Source organism: Cervus canadensis, chromosome 25 (genome assembly GCF_019320065.1).
Source record: "Cervus canadensis isolate Bull #8, Minnesota chromosome 25, ASM1932006v1, whole genome shotgun sequence".
In the NCBI taxonomy this organism is placed as follows: domain Eukaryota; kingdom Metazoa; phylum Chordata; class Mammalia; order Artiodactyla; family Cervidae; genus Cervus; species Cervus canadensis.
The window spans coordinates 35,919,867-35,940,921 of record NC_057410.1 but is presented as its reverse complement, the minus strand read 5'-3'; the positions used below and the strand labels follow the sequence as shown (position 1 = coordinate 35,940,921).

At 37.6% G+C, this 21,055-nt stretch overlaps 1 protein-coding gene across 3 annotated transcripts in view; it reads right to left on the bottom strand.

The window, feature by feature from the left end:
* The window catches only part of ATP2B1 (ATPase plasma membrane Ca2+ transporting 1), a 120,879-nt gene that overhangs the window by 9,924 nt on the left and 89,900 nt on the right, over nucleotides 1-21,055 (bottom strand). The window contains exons 11-21 of one of the 3 annotated variants that reach the window (XM_043447428.1): nucleotides 20,048-20,289; nucleotides 18,718-18,955; nucleotides 13,799-13,978; nucleotides 13,065-13,152; nucleotides 12,591-12,697; nucleotides 6,409-6,600; nucleotides 5,958-6,171; nucleotides 5,313-5,524; nucleotides 3,796-3,903; nucleotides 1,714-1,896; nucleotides 1,172-1,325 (exon numbers count right to left, since the gene is read on the bottom strand). In XM_043447428.1, coding sequence (XP_043303363.1) covers nucleotides 1,172-1,325; nucleotides 1,714-1,896; nucleotides 3,796-3,903; nucleotides 5,313-5,524; nucleotides 5,958-6,171; nucleotides 6,409-6,600; nucleotides 12,591-12,697; nucleotides 13,065-13,152; nucleotides 13,799-13,978; nucleotides 18,718-18,955; nucleotides 20,048-20,289 — 1,918 coding nt within the window. The remainder of the gene's footprint in view (nucleotides 1-1,171; nucleotides 1,326-1,713; nucleotides 1,897-3,795; nucleotides 3,904-5,312; nucleotides 5,525-5,957; nucleotides 6,172-6,408; nucleotides 6,601-12,590; nucleotides 12,698-13,064; nucleotides 13,153-13,798; nucleotides 13,979-18,717; nucleotides 18,956-20,047; nucleotides 20,290-21,055) is intronic. The other 2 variants (XM_043447426.1, XM_043447427.1) reach the window with 2 other exon arrangements.

Sequence of the window (21,055 nt, the reverse complement as noted above, 5' to 3'; positions counted from 1 at the left end):
GACATTTGTGAAAACACAGATGAACCCTGAGAGTATTATTATCCTAAACGAAATAAATCAGACAGAGAAAGACACATATGATTTCTCTTACATGTATATGTGACATCTAAAAAAAAACCCCACAACACCAAGCTCACAGATATGAAAAAAACAAATGGTTGCTGCAAGAGGTAGGAGGTGGGCAGTGGTGGGAGATCTGAGTAAACTTAAAAAAAAAATTGAATAAAAAAAACTTTTAATGCATTTTCCCTACTTCTTTGGAAAACTCAATAGAATGTCTTATCTAGGAAGCAATTTTAAATTGATTGTATAAATGAAAACAAAAACAAAAACAAAAAAAAACAACCTCACATAAATACCAAAGAACTTAGAAGCTTCTATGGGGTATTCACCTCAAAACAAAATAAATAAAAAATTCACAGCAAGCCCACAAAGTCCAGGCTAAGGAGGCAAATGAGTGAAGTCGCTCAGTCGTGTCTGACTCTTTGCAACCCCATGGACTGTAGCCTACCACACTCCTCCATCCATGGGATTTTCCAGACAAGAGTACTGGAGTGGGTTGCCTGCCATTTCCTTCTCCAGAGGATCTTCCCGACCCAGGGATCAAACCCGGGTCTCCCGCATTGGAGGCAGACGCTTTACCGTCTGAGCCACCAGGGAAGTCTAAGAAGGCAAAAACACCTGGGTATACGCTCAGAACTTTTCTTCAGGGTACCAACTTACTTTCTAAACTGAACAAGATACAAGTCAAGGCACTAGGTTCATTTTCAGCTTTAAAAACACAATTTCTTGGTTCTGTTAGATCGGTTTCAAATCACATGCTTTTGGGAATCATGCAGAATGGAACATGTTTAAAGGCATATACTCAAAAATTTATAGTAGTTTCACAAATTCTAAGCTACAGTTTTATTCCCCATATTAACTATCAGAGTTAGCGCAGAGACAAAGATTTCATGTCTGATCTTTGGTTGCAATTGTTCCGCCTGTTATCTAGCCCTCTAAGAAATAAAACGACAACAACGACAACACTTTGAGGTCTCAATCCACTTTACGAAAAGAAAGCTTTATGAAAAGCCTGAACAATGAATTTAAACATTAAGGAGAAAATGAGAAACGTTAGGTGTGTGGAGTAGGAAATGTTAATTTCATGCACTTAGGAACACACACTCACACCCCACAGTAGTAGAAGCAGTAGAAGAGGAAAACACTACATGTGTAGGGGTAGAAATATTTGTTACATCATGATGCTGGCTGGCGATGGAGGGTTGCCGCCTTAGTGCCCCCTGAATGGAACTTCCACTCTGGAAAGCATTCACTACATCCATCTGCAAGGAATCAGAGATTGTGACAGCTTGCTCAGCAAGAAAGAGAGAGAACAAGAGAAAGGACCATTCCATCTATCAACATATAAAAAGTAAAGAAAAAGGCACTTTTTACAGAGCAGATAAATAGGCAAGAGGAGCATTTGGAGATGAAGGGGGTGGAAAAAAAGCTAGGAGAAAAGGAGCTTAGGGGCATACGGACACATTCTTTCGTGGTCAGTTAAAACTTGCACTCATTCCAGGCACCAGGACTATTTTTCAAAAGAGTAAGTTCTGTGGGTTGGGGAGGCTAGAAAGGAAGCGAAGGAGCACATTCAAACCTCCTCCCCAGCTCCAAAGGCCCTTGGCTCCCGCTCCCATCGTCTCTCCTACCTCTCCACCAGGCCCATACCTGTGTCTGGATTCTGTTCAGACCTCTAAACCACAAGATCTGGCCACGCCGTAACTCCCGCTCAGCGTGATCAATCTCTTCCACATCCTCCGCTAACTCCTCCTCAGGTATTTCCTCCTTCTGTGTGCCATGACCAGCTTCTTTGAGGAATTTTAAACGGCTAGTTGGAATTGTTGAAATAAGCTACAACACAGGGGAGAGAACTTAGAAACAAACCATGTCAAAATACAATGAAACTGATCAACTTCAACACAGAAAAGGAATGAAAAGCTGCACTCAAGAGCCAACTATCTTTACCAATGAAGCAATGGAATCTTGTCCATCACAGGCCTTCTTTCTCAGAACAAAACACATTCTTCTGTTAGCTACACAAAAGATTTAAGTTTGAAGGGCAAACGTTTCCCTGAATGAAAATAACCTGATTATATTTGCAAATTTTATTTAAGACATTCAAGACCATGAATTATACAACCATGCTTTGATATACATATACATACAGACTTACTTAAACTCATATTAATTATATTTATTTCAAATAAAATGAAAATTGGTGATCTAATACGATGCAAAAAAAGTTTACATTTCATTAGCACTTTAAGAATTCAATGAGGAAAAAACACACTAAAGTTCAGAAAACCTTCAAGGCTGCCCTGAAAATAGATCTTATTAAATGTATTTATTTTCATAAAGTATAACTATTTAAAATTGGATTAAAACTGATTGAGAATGATACCAAACAGGAACAAATGCTCCAGAAGACACAAAAGATAGAACACCACCAACATGTATTAACTTGTAAGTGTTAACAGCCATTTCTTAAGGAAGTTAGGAGAAACAGGCATGCAGTGAGTATCAGAACTGCTCCGAGAATTTCTAGTTCAACCACCTCACTTGAGAGATGAAACAGGTTCAGAGACACAGAAAGTGACTTGTTCACGGAGTGACTAAGACCCTAGGTTTCCTGACTTAACAAATCAGTGCTTTCTACCATGGCACCTAAAAATCAATAGACAATGTCAACCAAAGACAGTTACTGATGCCTATTAGGCATGTACACTATACTGAATTTCCTCTTCTTGAAAATAGCCAGACGTGGGGGGAGGTTGAGGGGTTTGGCTTTGCCTGTGAGGGAACATTATAAAGTAACTAGAACAGTTAAAAAAAAAAAAGAAAAAAAATGTGGACCTAGTATAGATCCTACTTAAAAGAAGATCTCAGTTAAAAAAGGTCTTTACAATGAGTAAGAAGAGAACCCTCAGGCCCTAGAAACACAAGAAAAAGATAAAAAACACATAAAGATTGAGTTAAGTACAATTTGAATGTTTAGTCTGACTTGCAAGATGACCATAAATTAGTTCACATCAATTACATACATGTGCTAGCTTGCATTTATGAAAATGTTAGTAGATTCTCTATCAGTTTTCTAGTGATTAGACTTAAAATGAACACACACACTGTTATCACTTATCTTTTAAGAAACAATGACATACATCTGCAAGTCAGCTACCCATAGTGAAGATGAAGAACATCTCATTTTTGAGGCACTGTATTTTATATGTACACTGTTAAAGTCATTCAATCCAAATCATCTAAAATGTCATTTTGTGGCCTATTTTTCCAGACACCAGGGGTTTTATGGAAACATTCGTCATATCAACTGAAACTCAAGACTTTTTTAATGCTACATTTTTATGAAATTATATAACAGAATGATAAAAAGGCTAAAGCATACAATATTTTTATTAAAATATTAATTCTGAAAATGCAAAGTAGGTCATAGAGCAAAAGATAGATATTAGCATTCTGAGCAGTTCTAAATGTATCATTTAATAACAGTTGTAAAACTTGTTCTAAAAAACAAGTTAAAAGACTATATAAGAAATTAGTGTTTTATTGCATAGGCATAATCATAATTAATACCAAGTGACATACTAGAGCAAATACTACATTAAAAATAATCTGAATGTCCTTGCTTGACCCAGAATCAAGTTATAGAATTGATTAAAAGAATATACACACTAGAAATTAAAAAAAAAAAAATTTTTAGGTTTGAACAAAAAGTGATGAGATTTTTTTTTTTACCTGGCCCCAGAGTAACGTTCCCATTCCTAGGAATATTGACCATAGCCACTGTTCTATTGAAAGTTCTGAACAACTGAAAGGTTTTCCACCAAACTGCACAATTATTATCTGGAGGAATAATCAAGAATAAATTTATTTAGTGAAGTTGTTGACTTATACTCTGACCCATGCTCCTTATATCTCATTGTGGACTTGTAATGAATAAAACAGCTGATCCAGACCATGCTTTGAGTCGCACGAAAGCACTGAAGAATGATACCTTACTTACATCAACTGCACTGGGTATATCAGTCTATGTCAGCAACTAAGTTTTATCAGACTTGCTTGATAGAGAGACAAGAAGTTATGTTTTTGCAATCCCCATATATTAAAAACAGATAAAATAAAGCTAACTTTGATAGTAAGTAGGAACTAAAATTTTAGTGTATCAAGAATAATAGTTTTTTTCTAATAAAATTCTTCCAGAAACCATACAATAACTAAGCAAGCAACAGTTCCTCTCAAGTTGACAGAAAAATTGAAAGCTAAAACAGAAACAGTTTGCACAGAAATAATTGAGTTTGGGGTTTCAGAATCCACAGTGCCCAAGGTGTAGAATGAATAAACGCTTCAAAATGCTTAGACCTTTATTTTGAAACTAGCACCACCACTGTCTGATTTTATTCCTGAAAAGCTCACTTTTTAAACCTTCCTGTGCTTACTGACCTCCTGATGCGATCAGGCACCACTCACCTACCTGCTTTGATTCCAGATTCTGCTATTAACAGTCATTTGCATAGAAGAGTACCACAGAATCCAAGATGACATAAAACATAGGTATAACACATAATTACATAAAATTTACCATACATAAAGTGATGCTTAGTTTGTCCTTATTATGGTCTTTATAAAAACGGCAAAATTTGGTCCTTTCTATTCCTTCCCAACCTCACTGTTCATACCCCATCCTCCACTCCTCTTCTGCCTTGTTTTGACAATATTACAAAATATAAAATTGGCACATACCAACTCAGGATGCAGTCATTTAGAATCATGTAGATTTTAAAATACTTATTTCAAAGCCTTTTATTACTTAATAATGAATTCAACTGTAGAAATACAACTGCTATTAATTGTTAGAAGCAATTAAGGGATCGCTCTAGGCAGACTAAGTGGTTAACTGTAAGACTGGCCTTAAATAAGATCAACATTATAACAGTTTTCATAAAAGCAATGTAGAATAAATAATCAGAAACAGAGTAAGCGTGAGCAAACACTGCTGTGAGCAGGATCACAGCCACAGAACCAGTAGGGCAACTGAAGGAGTCCTAGTTTAATATACTCATTCACATGCAGAACTTCAGGATTGGGCAGATTTTCCCTTGAGTTGTGGTATTTAAAATTCTTCTTTGATGTCATCAAGGCAATACATAAAAGGCCGACACATTCAGGTCAAGTAATTTCTGGAATAAGTCACCTGCTCACCTAAGATCTCCACACAATAATCATATTTGAAACTCTCTTTTACAATTACCCACCTGTACCACAAAAGTGCCTAAAACAATCGTGCAGAAGATGGCATTATTAAAGATTCCTTCAAACACATTTCTTTCACCGTGAATTTTCCGTGCATTTATCTCGTTGAAAAGTTGCATCAGTACAAAGGTATTAAAAACGATAGTATAATGTTCCGATGGAGGAGCATGCAAAGGAGCATTTCTTCCGCTATCAATATCAAAAAACTTTTCTCCTGAAAGAATGAAAAATTATTGCTTTGTAATTATCATACAAAATAACTGAACATTTTAAGGAAGCATGCAATAAAACCTAGCCAGACCTTTCTTTGCTCTCAAGCAGCAGCACAAAAAGAGTTGTGAGGGACCTGGGATCCTCCAGTATCACCCTCTCATCTTACATGGAAGGAGTCAGAAGCCCCCCTGAACTATGGTGACATGTTCAAGATCACATCTAAATTAGTGGTAGGGCCAAAGATAAGAAATCAGGACTCTTTTTACTTCCCGCTACTATCACACTGCCTCTCAAAACGTACTAGGCACCCACTGACAGAAGAAATTAAAGATAAATGGGGAGCCAGAAAGAAAAATAACATACATTCTTGAAAAATCTGCAATGTAAGCTCAGAACTAAAACAACTGAAGCTTTATCGGGCATTGAATTCTTACCAGCAAACAAGAGTGTAAAGACAACCACAAGCTGATAGAATGCATGACCCAAAATATTCTTCATCATTGTGCGTGAGATGAGAGGCTTATTTCTACCATAAGGTTTCCGAAGCAAGAGAGATTCAGTAGGGGGTTCGGTCGCCAGAGCCAGGGAAGCAAGAGTGTCCATGATGAGGTTTACCCATAGCATTTGCACAGCCTTAAGTGGTGAGTCCTAGAAAAGACAGGTTTCTTAACAGACACTCACAACTTTCCAGGGATTCAGCAATTCCCAAGAAGCCATTTCTATTTAAAAACTTAAAGTACAGGAGTTAAAAATTACATTTCTGTATTAATTAACCTAAAATGCGAAGCTTGAACTTATTTAAATACTTAAATATTTAAAAAAGGCAGGTTATATATGTTTGTGCTCTAAAATAAGCAAGTTTTAATAAACAAACTGTCAACCTACTTGAGTAATACAGGCGCCCGTGAAAGCAACAATCACTGCTACTACATTAACGGTAAGCTGGAACTGAAGGAATTTTGAGATGCTGTCATAGACGTTTCGTCCCCACATAACTGCTTTAACAATGCTTGTAAAATTGTCATCTGTGAGAATAATATCAGATGCTTCTTTAGCTACATCAGTTCCAGCGATACCCTATTAAAGAAAATTTCTGTGAATTAGACTGATTGTTTAACATACAACTTTTAAATATTTGAAAGGATATGTATTTTACAAACAAACATTTACTATTATACTTAATAATTATTGACTTACATTTACTGTAAAAGGAGGTAATATAGTTAAGTCTAAGATACTGTCTCTCAGAAAGACATTCATCTCAGTAGAAACTGAAAATAATAAATGAGACATTTACAATAAAGTTCAACTTGGGTTAAGAGAGAGAGAGAAATGGACATAGGCACTACCCCATGTTCCTTCCAAAAGTCACAGAAAAGATTTTTTTTTAATTAAAAAATAAAAACTCACAAAGGCTAAAAAAAGTGGGAAAAGAGAAACATCATAAGAGGTTGGAAAGCAGATAACTAAATAGTTAAGAAACTCGCAGACCCAGAAAGCTGAACCCTAAACCAACAGTAGGGAGAGCAGAGGAGCAGCCTTTCTGCACCCCAGGACTCTTCTAAGTAAGGCTCAGGACTTGCGGCACCGGGTGAAGAGGTGAAGGCGTGAATAAAAACAGGAGAAAGTCTGCTGCAGACACTGAAGGAGCACTTAGAAGGTCCAAACTGTAACAACACTGTCTCTCAGCAGGGGAACGGGATGGATGACTAAGCTGTGGATTAATAAAAATGAATGAACTGCAGCTATATGCAACCACACAGATGAATCTCACGATAATGATGCATAAAGGAAGATGGACTCAAAAATAACATGTAATATATAATCCTAATGTACAAAGTATAAAAACAGACGAAGGCAATCTTCAGCTTACTGGTTCTCTCTGTGGAGAGACACAGCAGTAATTAGGAGAGAGTGTGGGGGAGGAATATGGGAATATAGAACATATATTTCTTGCCGTGCATAGAACAGTTCTGTTTACTTGGGGTAATCCATTCAGTGCATACTTATGACAGAGAGACTTTTCTGTATGTGTTACATTTTAATAACAAAAGTAAAAGAAAAGGCAGCTGGAGCCTCAGAGGCCCTCTCCAAGTCCACACCACTGGGCAGTTTGCTACTCCCTCTGACCTGGCGGGAGACTGCCTGCTAACTGACTACAGAGGGTCCAACAGAGAACTTTAGGCTGAAGGGTACCACGTGCTGCTGAGTATAGTACTCTTCTTCTACTTGTTTCCCAGTAACCAAGACTGCCCTGTAGGCAGCAGATTTGAAAACTCTTTCCTGAAAATCTGATCGTCATAGGAGACGAGACCTAAAGATACTGCAAAATTCACGGTACCCTAAGAAAGCGAAATGGCCAAGCCAGATCACTTTACTGGGAAGCTTCTGGTTGATCAATCCTATGTAGAGGCCTCAGGCTTTCCAGCTTTTCAGCTTTCTACTGGTAAAAATAATGCAGAAACAACCTACCATCACTTTGACATCTGATGAAAGCACTAACCTGAAAGACAAAGACTAAACTAAAGGGAGACAGAGAGACAGACTCTACAGAGGGACAAAAGCTGATTAAAAAAAAAAAAAAATCTGGGTTTCCCAGGTGGTGCTGGTGGTAAAGAACCCACCAGTGAATGTAGGAAACATTAAAAAAAAAAAAAAAAAAGAATCAAATCCTTAGAATGACAAAAGGCACAGCAATGAAACAAGAACTCAGAGATCCAAAAACAACTCTTGGACATTAAATATATTGTTACAGACATGAAAATACAGCAGAAGCTGAGGAAATATCTCCTGTACTCCTGCAAGATGATAAAAGTACGGCAGACAGGAAAAAAAAAGACAAAATAAGGCAAGCCCAGGAGGTTAAAAAATCAGGGGGACAAATCCACAAAGAATACACAGCGGAGAAGAAACAAGATGAGTATAAGGGAATTTCACAAAATTGAAGACAATGAGTTTTCATAGTAAAAAGTTGCCCTAAGACAAAACATCATGACATTTCAGAGGACTGAGAACAAAGGAAAGACTTAACATACCAAAAAAATGGAAAGAAAAACAAAAAGAAGTTCAAATTTCAAAATGATACGTAATAACAATGAAGGTACAAATCCAAAATTCTGAGTGAAAGTAATTTTCGATCTAGATTTTTATACCAAGTCGGACTACGTATCAAGGAGGAGTCTTTGAAGAAAGAAGAGATTTCACTCATAAAAGTTATGAAAAAGTTTAACTTTCATGAATCCTTTTTCTCAGGAATCTATTGGAGATGGCTTTACTACATGAGACAGTAAACCAAAAAAGATGATGATATCACACGACTTTGTTAATCAACTAAACTCCAATAAAATTTTTTTTTAATTTTTTTTTTTCATATTGTAGTGGTTTCTGCCATACATTGACATGAATCAGCCATGGATTTACACGTATTCCCCATCCCGATCCCCCCTCCCACCTCCCTCTCCACCCGATTCCTCTGGGTCTTCCCAGTGCACCAGGCCTGAGCACTTGTCTCATGCATCCAACCTGGGCTGGTGATCTGTTTCACCCTAGATAATATACATGTTTCAATGCTGTTCTCTCGAGACATCCCACCCTCGCCTTCTCCCACAGAGTCCAAAAGTCTATTCTGTACATCTGTGTCTCTTTTTCTGTTTTGCATATAGGGTTATCATTACCATCTTTCTAAATCCCATATATATGTGTTAGTATGCTATAATGTTCTTTATCTTAAAAAGATAATTACACCAAATTTAAGAAATTCAAATGCAACATAATAGAGGGGTAAAGGAAATTCTTAGGTATGAAGAAAGAAGAGACAGCTGTGTAGCAAGCTGAGCAAACAGTTCAGATGAAAGCATGTCAAAAGATCTGGGAGAGGTACTAGTGAGAAGGCAGAACTGTAAAAGTGCCTGACATCTCTGACATGAGGAAAGGAGAAGATGGAGATGAATCAGTGTTAAGAACATTAAAAAAAAAAAAAAAAAACCTAAGGAAATAAACAGATAAATAAAGATTAAAAGGTGACTTGAAAAAGAAAATGTACAGTGAATACAAAAAGTCACGCAAGGAAGTAACAGCAGTTATAAGAGACCACGTGGCTCATCTTGGAACAACATTTCCAATCACTATAACCAACCACAATAAGGATGGTATACTGGCTGATCTCTAACTCTGATGGAAGAAGGCAGGCTCGAAAGTGTGCATGAATGTTTATAGATGTCTCTGTGTGTGCCTATCAAAGTGCTAAATCCTTACCTTCCTAAATGAAAAGTCATCAACAGATGCTGTTTATTAAACATATTTTAAAAATCCTTATTATTGTGCCATTTAGATACATGGAGGCAAACAGCTAAGGAAGAGAAACAGCAAAAATAGTTGGTTTTCTTTAGTCAAAAAATGAGCTGTAAGAAATGGTATGTGGTAGGGGATGTAGTTTATCAAGTCTTATATAACTGTCTGACTTTTTAAAAGCTATGTAATATTGTTTTGATAAACACAAAACAAAGTCCAAATCAAGCTTTTCTTGAAATAGTTCATGAAGGAGCAATCTTAATGTAAAATTTTGGTCTCTAGCTCCTAATCTGAATATTTTACTTTTAATGTGCAACATACTTAACACCTCTAAACCCAACACACTTTCCTGCCTCTAATCGTTCTCCATCTTTAGCAAATGCAAATCTCACACTCCCCTGTTCAAAATCTTTTGAAATTTAAAAAGCAACTTTAAGATGTTAATTGGTGTCCAAATAAAAACTAGTCCCATCGTGAAACAAACTTGGGAAACTTTCTATCAAAGAGTTTAAAATAGCTTTTTCATGAGCTTCTTAGAGCTGTATGCTGGGGCTTTCCAGGTGGCTCAGTGGTAAAGAACCGCCTGCCAATGCAGGAGACCTGGGTTCAGTCCCTAGGCTGGGAAGATTCCCTGGAGAGGGTTGCCAATATCAAGAATACTACTGGCAATCCACTCCAGTACTCTTGCCTGGAGAATCCCATGGACAGAGGAGCCTGGCAGGCTGCAGTCCACGGGGCTGCAAAAAGTCAGACATCTGAAGTCTGCTCGGGACCTGCTGATCTACAGGATAAAAGAACAAATTGCTCAGATTCACAGTCAAGGCCCTTCTGATCCTCATATCCAGTACCCATCAACACCACACCCTCTTCTAGTGAAGTTAGGCTACCTATGATTCTTGGGAGTCTCTTAGCAGTACTTTCCTCCCTCCCTCAGTTCAAATGGCACCACTTTCAGAAAACCTTTCTGAGCCTCTAGAGGCAGAGTCTAGGACTTCCTCGTGGAGGCACGCCCTGTGCTGTTTTTAGTCCTTCACTGATTTACTCCCTTATGTGCTGAACCTTTAGGAGGCAGCAACTATTGGACCAGAATACTGGAAACAGCTTCTTAATGTTTCGAGAAGAAACAAATGTTTATTAACCCAAAGTCTGAAAGTATTTTAAATTAAAATATTTTAACTACCTTAGGGAAGATTTTACCTTTTTTTAAAAAAAGATTTTACCTTTACCTTACCACAGATGGATACCTGGTTATAGAAATATTAATACATCATGGCATTCAGGCTTTGATAACAGAAGTATCTGCAGATGTGTGGTTAACTGAATTTTGGTAAGAATGCGTGGATGCTAGGTTGCTTCAGTCATGTCTGACTCTTTGCAAGCCCATCAGGCTCCTCTGTCCAAGGGATTTTCCAGGCAAGAATACTGGAGTGGGTTGCCATGTCCTCCTCCAGGGGATGGTCTCAACCCAGGGATCGAACCCAATTTCCTGCATTGGCAGTGGGTTCTTTACCACTAGTGCCACCTGGGAAACCCCTGTAAGAATAATGCAATATAATTTTTAAAATAATGTAATCATATTTTAAACTTGCCATCTAAAGGAATTCTAAAAGGAGTGGCTAAGTAGGGGAAAATGCCAGGTCTCTTTGCAAGCTAACAATGTACTCACATTAGAGCCCCTTTATTTTATTGCTGTAAATTTTAATGTTGAATTTGCTAAATATACATAGATACAGACACAGAGAAAGAGAGAGAAAAAAGGAGAGAAAGAGAATAGAGTGTTTTAAAACACTATTTCTGTCTGAAATATAAGAGACAGGTTTAGAAAGATCTAATCGATAGCAATTTTTTGTGGGTCTCTAATAAACCCCAAGATAATTTTGTTTTTCAGTTTTAAAATATGAAATTGAAGACATGAACAAACATACAAAGTAAATTCAAGCTTGAGCAAGAATGCTTTTCAAGTCCAAGCCACCAAGCACTTATTCTTTCTTCATACAAAAAAAAAAAACCACTAAAATATATTTAGGCTTTTTTTTTTTGACGTGCTACCTTTAAAAAAAAGTTGGTAAAATGGGCTTAAAACTTTCACGGCTTAAAAATCAAATAAGATAAGTGGCTATATTGTGCTTTTGTTCGAAATACTGTATTTACCTGCCGTTATTTAAAGCCCTTAGCATCTGCCTTAAACACTTAAATTTTAGGAAGAAGGTTTTTTTGTTTTTAAATTTTAAAATGCATTGTACAGAAATACATTCCTGGTCAGCTGTCCAGATGAGGGCAGAAGTATGGATCCTGTGTGTTTCCAAAGTGAACCTGTTTTGCTCACGGCCAAAGCAACGGCCCTGCAATATTCCTTATCCTCTCAGCTACTTTTCTCCACTCTTCAGAGGTTCACACCAACGTACTGCTTACCATAATGACTTTGGGACAGGGCAGGGTGGGAAACTCTGGGTTCACAGCTATTGGTTGAGGGTACTTTACTCCTATCATTTCCTTCTTCCATCTCCCTAACGTCTGCTGAAAGGCAGCCACCATGGTGATGGTTCATGCTAAACCCCTATTTTAGCAGCAAAATATCAGGGGGATAAATTATGCAAATAAACACTGGTACACATTAACATTATAATTAGACTTATAAACCAATTTCGGCTTATACATTGCTCCTCAAGGGTAGATGGACAGTGTTTAAAATCAATAGCAATTTAGCAACAAAGAAACCAAACAGAAAACCCAGCCAGTAAATTACATCTGAATATTTGAATCAGGTGAGTCCCTACCATTGCAAATCCAACATCAGCCTTCTTTAATGCCGGGCCATCATTTGTACCATCACCAGTGACGGCTACAACCTGGCGTTGTTCGGAAACAGTGCTGTCAATTATACCTGGAATAAAAGTATTTGTGCTGTAAAAACAATTTGTTTAATTTAATAGTGATTCTGTAGGATATACCTTGGCTTACCAGTTTTACAGACTCAAAGTTCAAAATAAATAATTAAGCATAGAGAAATGGAAACTGCTGAGATGCTGGGCATGGAACAACTCCCGAAACTGTTGTATTAGCAATTATATCCTGTTTTACTCCCTGAGAATAAACACAATCCACCCAAGGTATCAACAGGAAATGTATTTAGATTTTATTGGCAAAGATGACATCCATGATTCAATCTAATACTCAGTTTCTGTTACTATTTTAGGAAACAGTACATTTCTGTATCAAGAAATTGTGGGAAAATTGCAAAACCTACTCACCTTTAACCAGTGTATGTTTGTCAGTAGGAGATGATCTTGCAAGCACTCGAAGCTTTGGCCAAATCTTGTCTATCCGCTCTTGCTCAATCTATAAATTTTCGTCAAAGTTAAAACATGCCCAAGCCTAATTTTATAATTCCAAATTAGCTATCTAGCATTTGTATCAGTGGTTCTCAAAAGATGGTTACCAGACCAGCAGTATCAGCAACTCCTGGGAACTTGTTAGAAAGGGAAATTGCTGAGCAAGATCCAAGGCCTAGCTGATAAAGATACTGTGAGGTGGGGCCTAGTAATCCATGTATTACACAAAGCTCTCTAGGTCACTCTGATGCAGACTCAAGTTTGAGAACAATGTTATACATATCATTACAAGATCAAATTTTAACCGTCTCCCCACTGCCTATGAACATGAAAACTCCTTAGCATAAGTAGTGCAGTTTGGGGCCTCCTAAAATATGGTCCATAGCAACCTGTCCAAAATCATCTCCCCTTACTGGCTTACACATACTGTATTTCTTGGGCCTGGACTGAAAAAAAGAACCACTCACTCCCTTCAAGGCAAATTTCTTTATCACTTGTTCCCTCTACTTCCTAAAATGTTTTGCTTCTTGGGGTGAGGGCTGCACCTTTCCAGGTGTGACGCCTAACACGCAGTGCATATGCAAAGTGTATCTGTTGAATGAAATCCCTAATATACTAAAAATATGGCAGCTTAAAATATAAAACACCCTTACCTCTCCTTTTTCATTTCGTATTCTCCTGTTGAAATCTTTACCTTCTAGGCAAAGAAAATCTTCCCCAGGATGTAAAATACCACATTTGGTGGCAATAGCCCGAGCAGTATTAATGTTATCACCAGTGACCATCCGCACAGTAATTCCAGCCCTCTGACATTTCTTTATTGCATCTGGCACCTGGTTAATGTGGAAAAAATTCATATCATGGAAGAAAATTAGAGTATTTCCAGGATGGGGAAAAAAATCCCACTGAACAAATATAGATGCCTCAAAGTCCCACAAATGACAACCTTCATTTCGTCTCAAGATATTAAATATTTCTCACAGTATGCCCAATAACCTCTTCTTTCCTCTTCCACTGCTACAGGCCTAGTTTAGGTTTCACTTTCAGTTATCATTTGACTTAACTTGCCTGCATTATTCATTTGCCAAAGGCCTTTCCCAGCGCCTTTCCCCCTGGCAACCATTAGGCAATTCTTTCCTGGTTGGCTTTCTACCTTTCAGGATCTACTGCCCAGACACCAGGCATATACTGTTGGTGTCCTTGGGGTAAAGAGAGACTCACTTTCCACCCAACCCTTTATCTTTTAAGGGTCATCTCTCCTATTCTAGAACCTCCAACCACCACTACATGATTACTTTCAGAGCTACATGTTTTTCCCAGCTCATTGTGAGAGATGGATTCTTAGTCATACCAGAAAAGCAGATATCAGAATGTGGGTGTCCAAAAGGGAAACTATGCTTTCTCTCTAATAGAAACCTAACGATGATCTGACCTCCATCTCCCTTATCCTCTACATCCTTAAGGGCCAAAGAATCCTGCAGATTGGACCTCAAACCTTCCCTGAACTTCCCGTCACCATGCTTGTTCCCCGAGCTATTGCAAAAGCTTTTTTTTTTTTTTTAAATTGGCATCCCTGTGTTTATGTTTGTTTCCCCTTTAGAACATCTGATATACCTGACAATAGAGTTCTTTCTCTAACACACTTTCTTAAAAATACATGACGATTCCTCAACTGTTATACTATAAACCACAAAGTTCTCACACTTGAGCTTCAGAATAGTTTCCTAGTAGATAAACAAGGATTTACTGTATAGCACAGGGAACTATATTCAATATCTTGTAATAACCTATAATGGAAAAGAATAAAAAAGAAAAAAATGTGTAACTGAATCACTTGGTTGTACACCTGAAACTAACACAATATTGTAAGTTGACTACATTTCAATTAAAAAAAAAATACAAGATGACCAAATACTGTACTATTGGACACTCTTACATTAAAAAAAAAAAAAAACTGTTTAGATAAAATTGAAAATTTAGTTGGGTGTACTGTATTTTATCTGGAAACCCTACTCTAGATCTAACTACCAGATTACAGGAAACAGAAGGAAAGCACTCAGCAAAATCTGGAATGTAGAAAACTCTCCAGGACACATGTCCTTCTACAAATAATTTGCAAAAATATGACAGTTTATTTGCTGATGAGAAGAAAATAAAACAATTTTCTTTGACAGGTAATCTGAAAGAATGGAAAAGAGAGGAAACCTATAGATCCTCTAGGTTAAGACTTTGAGGGGCATGGCAATAAATTTAATGTGTGCCCTGGGTGATTCTGATTTGAATACACATTTGTGGTACAATTTAGGAAATTTTAAAAATAATGAATATTTAGGAATTATTGTTAGAAGTCTGAAGTATCATGATTGTGTTTCAGAAAAGAATTAGGAAAAAAATAGCTTCCAAGATCTAAATTTTTTTTCTATTAAACACTTAATCTGTGTATAATTTTGGGGTCTCTGCTTCTGCAGTTCCCTTTGCCGAGAAAATCCTTTCCTGTTCTTCTCTAACCAGAAAATCCATGATGATCCTTCGAGAACAGAGGCTACAAATGCAAATACCCAGCAGGCTATGCAGGTAACAGAAATGAGGAAAGCAGGCTAAGAAAGTGACAACTTGTCTTGGTTAAAGCTATGTGGCAAATGGTATTTAAGAGAGCAAACTAAATTATTAATAGCCCACTATTCACCAAATACATCCACTTAAAACTCACAAGTTACCTCCAATTTTACAGAAAAATTGAAGAGAAGCCAAATCTTTTTTTAAAGCATCTATGCATATGCAATAAAGCTGGATTTAGTCCAGGTATCTAATTAATCAAGATTCTCTACATGAGGACTGCATGGTCCAGAAGATGAATTCTGGAAAGCTGCCTCCTATTACACTGTCTCACTTCACTGCAAGCACTCATCTCATTTTGCGATAATGAAGAAATGAATTGCCACTTCTGTGTTAAAAAAAAAAATAAACCTATCAACCTCAGTGCCAAGAACACAAAATGAGCAATACATCTTCCAAAGGACAGAAGTTGAAGGAATCCTGATTTAACACTGTATTAAGATAAGATTTAAGCCATAAATCAACGTATAAAACTTTGAATGGTTTTCCTTTGACCAAAAGGTTGGCAAACATGATCTGGATGTCTCACAAGCATCTGAAACTCGAGAACTCCAAAGTGAATTTACCTTGACCTCTAAATAGGCAGCTTTGTCTGACTCTCTTACTATACTGGTAATACCATCTACCAGCCACTCAGTTATGCAAGCTCAAGAGTGATTCCTACTCCTCTAGAAGAGTTACTAGGAGATAGCTCTGTCCTAAGTCTCTAGCTACACATTTTCCTCAAGAGATTCTCTTGCCTACTTCACCTTCAGGCCTCTAGTTCCAAATGCCTACTTGAAATATAACTGGCTGTTTCGGACACCTCCACAATGTCAGATACATATATCCAAATCCAACATATGAATATCTAGTAGTTCTACCTCCATTTCCTTTGAATTCAAACTTTTCCTTCCAACTTCCCTGGCACAACTGACTAAGCCATGATCATCTCTTGTTTGAGATCACTGCAATCATCTCATTGGGTTCTGTGTGTCGACTTCTCTATTTCTTACAGAGTACTCCATGTACAATTTTAACATGAATCATGGCACTTTCCAGCCTGAATTTCTTCAATGACTTTCCACTGCATTTCAGAATAAAATTCAGAGTCCTCACTGCCTGGTAAGGCCAAAGATAACCTCGTCTGCTCTTTCTTGGTCAGGCTTACAGCCACACTGGCCTCCTTTCTATCTTTGAAAAGCTAAATACTTCCTGCATAGCTCAGTCGGTAAAGCATCGGCCTGCAATGTGGGAGACCTGGGTTCAATTCCTGGGTCAGAAGTTCCTCCGGAGAAGGAAATGGCAACCCACCCCAGTATTCTTGCCTGGAGAATCCCATGGACATAGGAACCTGGCAGGCTCCAGTTCATGGTATCACAAGAGCCGGACATGACTTAGTCCTGTCTTTCTTTTTTCTTGCCTTAAGGCTCCTGTATTTTTTGTCCCATTCTCCTGTAATACTGTTCTTGCAGCTACTTCACAAGGCTGGCTCACTTCCAGCCATCAGAGCTCAACTGAAATGTTAACTCCTCACAAGTCTTTAACGTGGGGTCTCTGTTACCTTTACCACTCTTGTGCATATCCTTTACGGCCCTGATTTCACTTGTACTGTCACAGCTGACGCCCCCTCCTACCCCACGCCAACTAGATTAGAAGGCCTATGAGGGCAGGGAGCAAGTCAGTCCTTACAGAATGTGTTTTCACTTGGCACACCAAGTACTTTATCTGTTGTGTTACCTCTTTAGAGTATAAGTTTCATAATTATTGTGTTTACTGCAGTATTTCCAGTTCCTAGATGAGTGCCTGGTACTACACATTGGGTGTTGAAGCAATTAGTTGATGATAGTCACTGAACAAAAGCTATTTTTGCCTTTGTGCTTTTTATTCATGTTGCTTCTTTGCTCAAATGTGCTTTCCTCTCTCTCTCTCTCGGTCTAGCTAATACCTCTTCATCCTGTAAGACTCACATCAGGTAATCTCTGGGAAGTCCGTTACTTGACACCTCTCGGGGTTAACACAGCACAGTGGTTTTTTAAGCACACGTATCTTAAGGAGAGCTAGGTTTGAATACACTAGCTCTATGGTTTACAGATAGCTTCTATAAATCTCAATTTTTTCTTCATCTTCCTGTAAGTAATAATGCTTACAACTCAGAGGTGAATATTAGGTAAAATAATACACATAAAGCTCTAAGCATAAAAGCTGGCACACAGTAAGAAGGCATTAAAAATGTTATTATTTTAAAAGGTTGGGGGCTCATGTTCTGTGCTCATGTAACATGCTTTCCATATGTATCTATGTACTAACATGCTGGTTATAACTATGTATTTGTCCACTCCCACCCAGGACAGTAACTTCTTTGAGGCTAGGAACCAGATCTCAAAAATCTTTATGTCTCCAGTTTCCTAGTATAGTCTCAATAACTTTAAAAAAGTTATTGCTCAATAAACTTAAGAAAAAAAAAGAAACTAAGGAAAAAAAAAAAAAAGCTAAGTCTACAGCTGTGGACTGTCCAGTATGGTAGCAAGATGCTAAAATTGAAAACAAAATTTTTTAATTCAGTTTTTCAGTTGAACTAGCCACACCTCAAAAGCTCAGTAGTCACATGTGGCTAGTGACTGTGATATGGAACAACACAGAACAATTCCATGGTTGCAGACGGTCCTACTGGACAGTGCTGGACCAAAGAGCATGAAAATACCATTAATGGTACTTACTATATAATATAAATATCAATGGAAAAAACCCTACCCGGTTCAAGGCACTGGTTATGGTGCTATATAAACATGGAGGGTCCCAAAGAGGAGTTATTGAATTTAAAACCATAAATAGGTAGCACATGCATCCCAAGCACTATTATCTCACTCATCGTGGATTCACACTGGAAAGAAAATCACAAACGCTAAGAATTTTACTAGAAAACCGGTTGCAGTTAGTGCCTTCTGCACATGCAGAACACAGAATGTTTCACCACCTCAGGTCTCACAGGATCTTCAATGCCCACAACAGCAATGCATGTAAGGCCGGTGACAATATCATTTTCATTATCCCACTCTGGTTCTGGTTCTCCTGCTGGGAAATCTCTGAATGCAAGACATATGGTTCTCAAGCCTTCTGATGCCATCGGTTCAATCACAGTTTTTACAATATCATCACGGTCCCTTGGTCTGAATACTTTTGCCTCACCATTAGCACTCAAGATTTTGAAACACCTATAAGGAAATGTTGAATCCAAACATCAATAATTAACAAAGATAATAGTTAATGCCATTTAAGTGACTTGGACGGGCTAGAAATCATGTAATCTGATTATCCGGAATTCAGAGAACTATGTATGTTGCATTTTTACAGGCTTCAACCATATTTACTTTCCTCTCTCCACTTTACAAAACAGTTCTCTTTTTATGGTTCTCATTTGATCATTCCTCATTGAATCAGTTACTCAAGATATTCTTAAAACTTCCCTTTAGGAAATGCAGGGCTTTAAAATTTTCACAAAAAACCCCTAGTGGCAGAGAAGAATAAACTATGTACCTGTACATTTTGGTATAGATTTAGATATTAGTCTTAAGTAACACAAAATTTCCAAATATTTCCTTCTTTTAAAGTACAGGAGAATGGGACAAAAAATACAAGAGCCTTAAGGCAAGAAAAAAGAAAGATAGCACTAATAATTTCAATGCTTGTAATAATAGATAAGCATTACGAAAATTATATTTAAACATGTGATGTCAAAACTGGGGTCACTGGTCTATATATGGACAGTACAAAAAAAAAAAAGATTACCATCCAAAATGACAGCAGGTATTTAAATACAACAATACAGTAGCATAAGTATGATAAAATCTCACTCTGATACAGGAGGAGGAGCCTCAAGATCAAGTTTTAATGCTTTGTTATTCTAAAAACTAATGTGTAATTCATTCACCACTATCTACAATGTGGTATAGAAAACATGACCATTAATTTTTCTTCCCAGGAGGCTTTTATTTTTTGTGATCCTATACAGCAATGGACTCAACACACCTAAGAACAAGTATCAATGTTCACTTTGTTCAACCATACAGATTGAACATAATGGGCTTATTTTCCCTGTAGCAAAACATTAAGAAATAAAAGAAGCTGGAGTATGAGAACCCTGGACAAAAGATCAATACCATTAAATTACACTAATAAAAAAACTCTGAAGGTCCTAGCTAACGCCTGAAGTTCACAAAAAGAGAGTATCAACAATAACGACAGAGTAGGTATTCCATAAAGCAACCATAGTGAGCAATTTATTCATCTAAGCATTTTACTCTTACTTTTTCAGAATTATCTCAGATGCACCCTTGCTGAATATTCGGTAACTTCCGTCTGAATTTTTCAGGACAGTGCTCATGGACTTTCTGACAGAATTGAAGGTGTAGACTTTGTACAGTGCTTCTTCCGGTATTTCATTTCTAACATCCTGATAATCCCTCTTTAAATCCAAAAGAAGTCCCAACAAGGCACATTCAGTTTTATTACCAACATGACGAGGTAATCCACCCTCTTTCTCTGGTGGCTATAAGAGAAAAAGGTTTAGAAGCTAGTACCATACTGTTTCTCTATGACAGTTTAATTTAGAATCAAAACAGAGCAAGACATTGTAAACAAAATCATATAGGAAACTTCTATTAGTATCAGCATTTCAAAGAGGAACACAGAAAAAGAAAGGCTGAAAAAAGCTCTGGGGCAAAAATGACATGGATTCCATGCTCAGCCCTGCCAAATACTAGCTATGTGAATTTTTGGCAAGTAACTCAACTGCTGCGGTTTTTGGCTTCAACATCAGGACAACAGGAGCACCCAAGAATTAAATGAGGTGAGACATGTAGAGCTTAGAGCTGGTTCCTGACGTGTGTTGCTGTTGCTCCGTCACTAAGTCATGTTTGACTCTTTGCAACCCCGCGAACTACAGCATGCCAGGCTTCCCGGTCTTTTACACTCTCTCCCAGACTTTGCTCAAACTCATGTCTATTGAGTTGGTGATGCTATCTAACCATCTCATCCTCTTCCTTCCTCTTCTCCTTTTGCCTTCCATCTTTCCCAGCATCAGGATCTTTTCCAGTGAGTTGGCTCTTCACATCAGGTGGCCAAAATATTTGGAGATTCAGCTTCAGCATCAGTCCTTCCAATGAATATTCAGGGTTGATTTCCTTTAGGATTGGTTGGTTTGATCTCCTTGCAGTCCAAGGGACTCTTAAGAGTCCTCTCCAACACCACAATTCAAAACCATCAATTCTTTCAGTGCTCAGCTTTCTTTATAGTCCAATTTTCATATCCATACA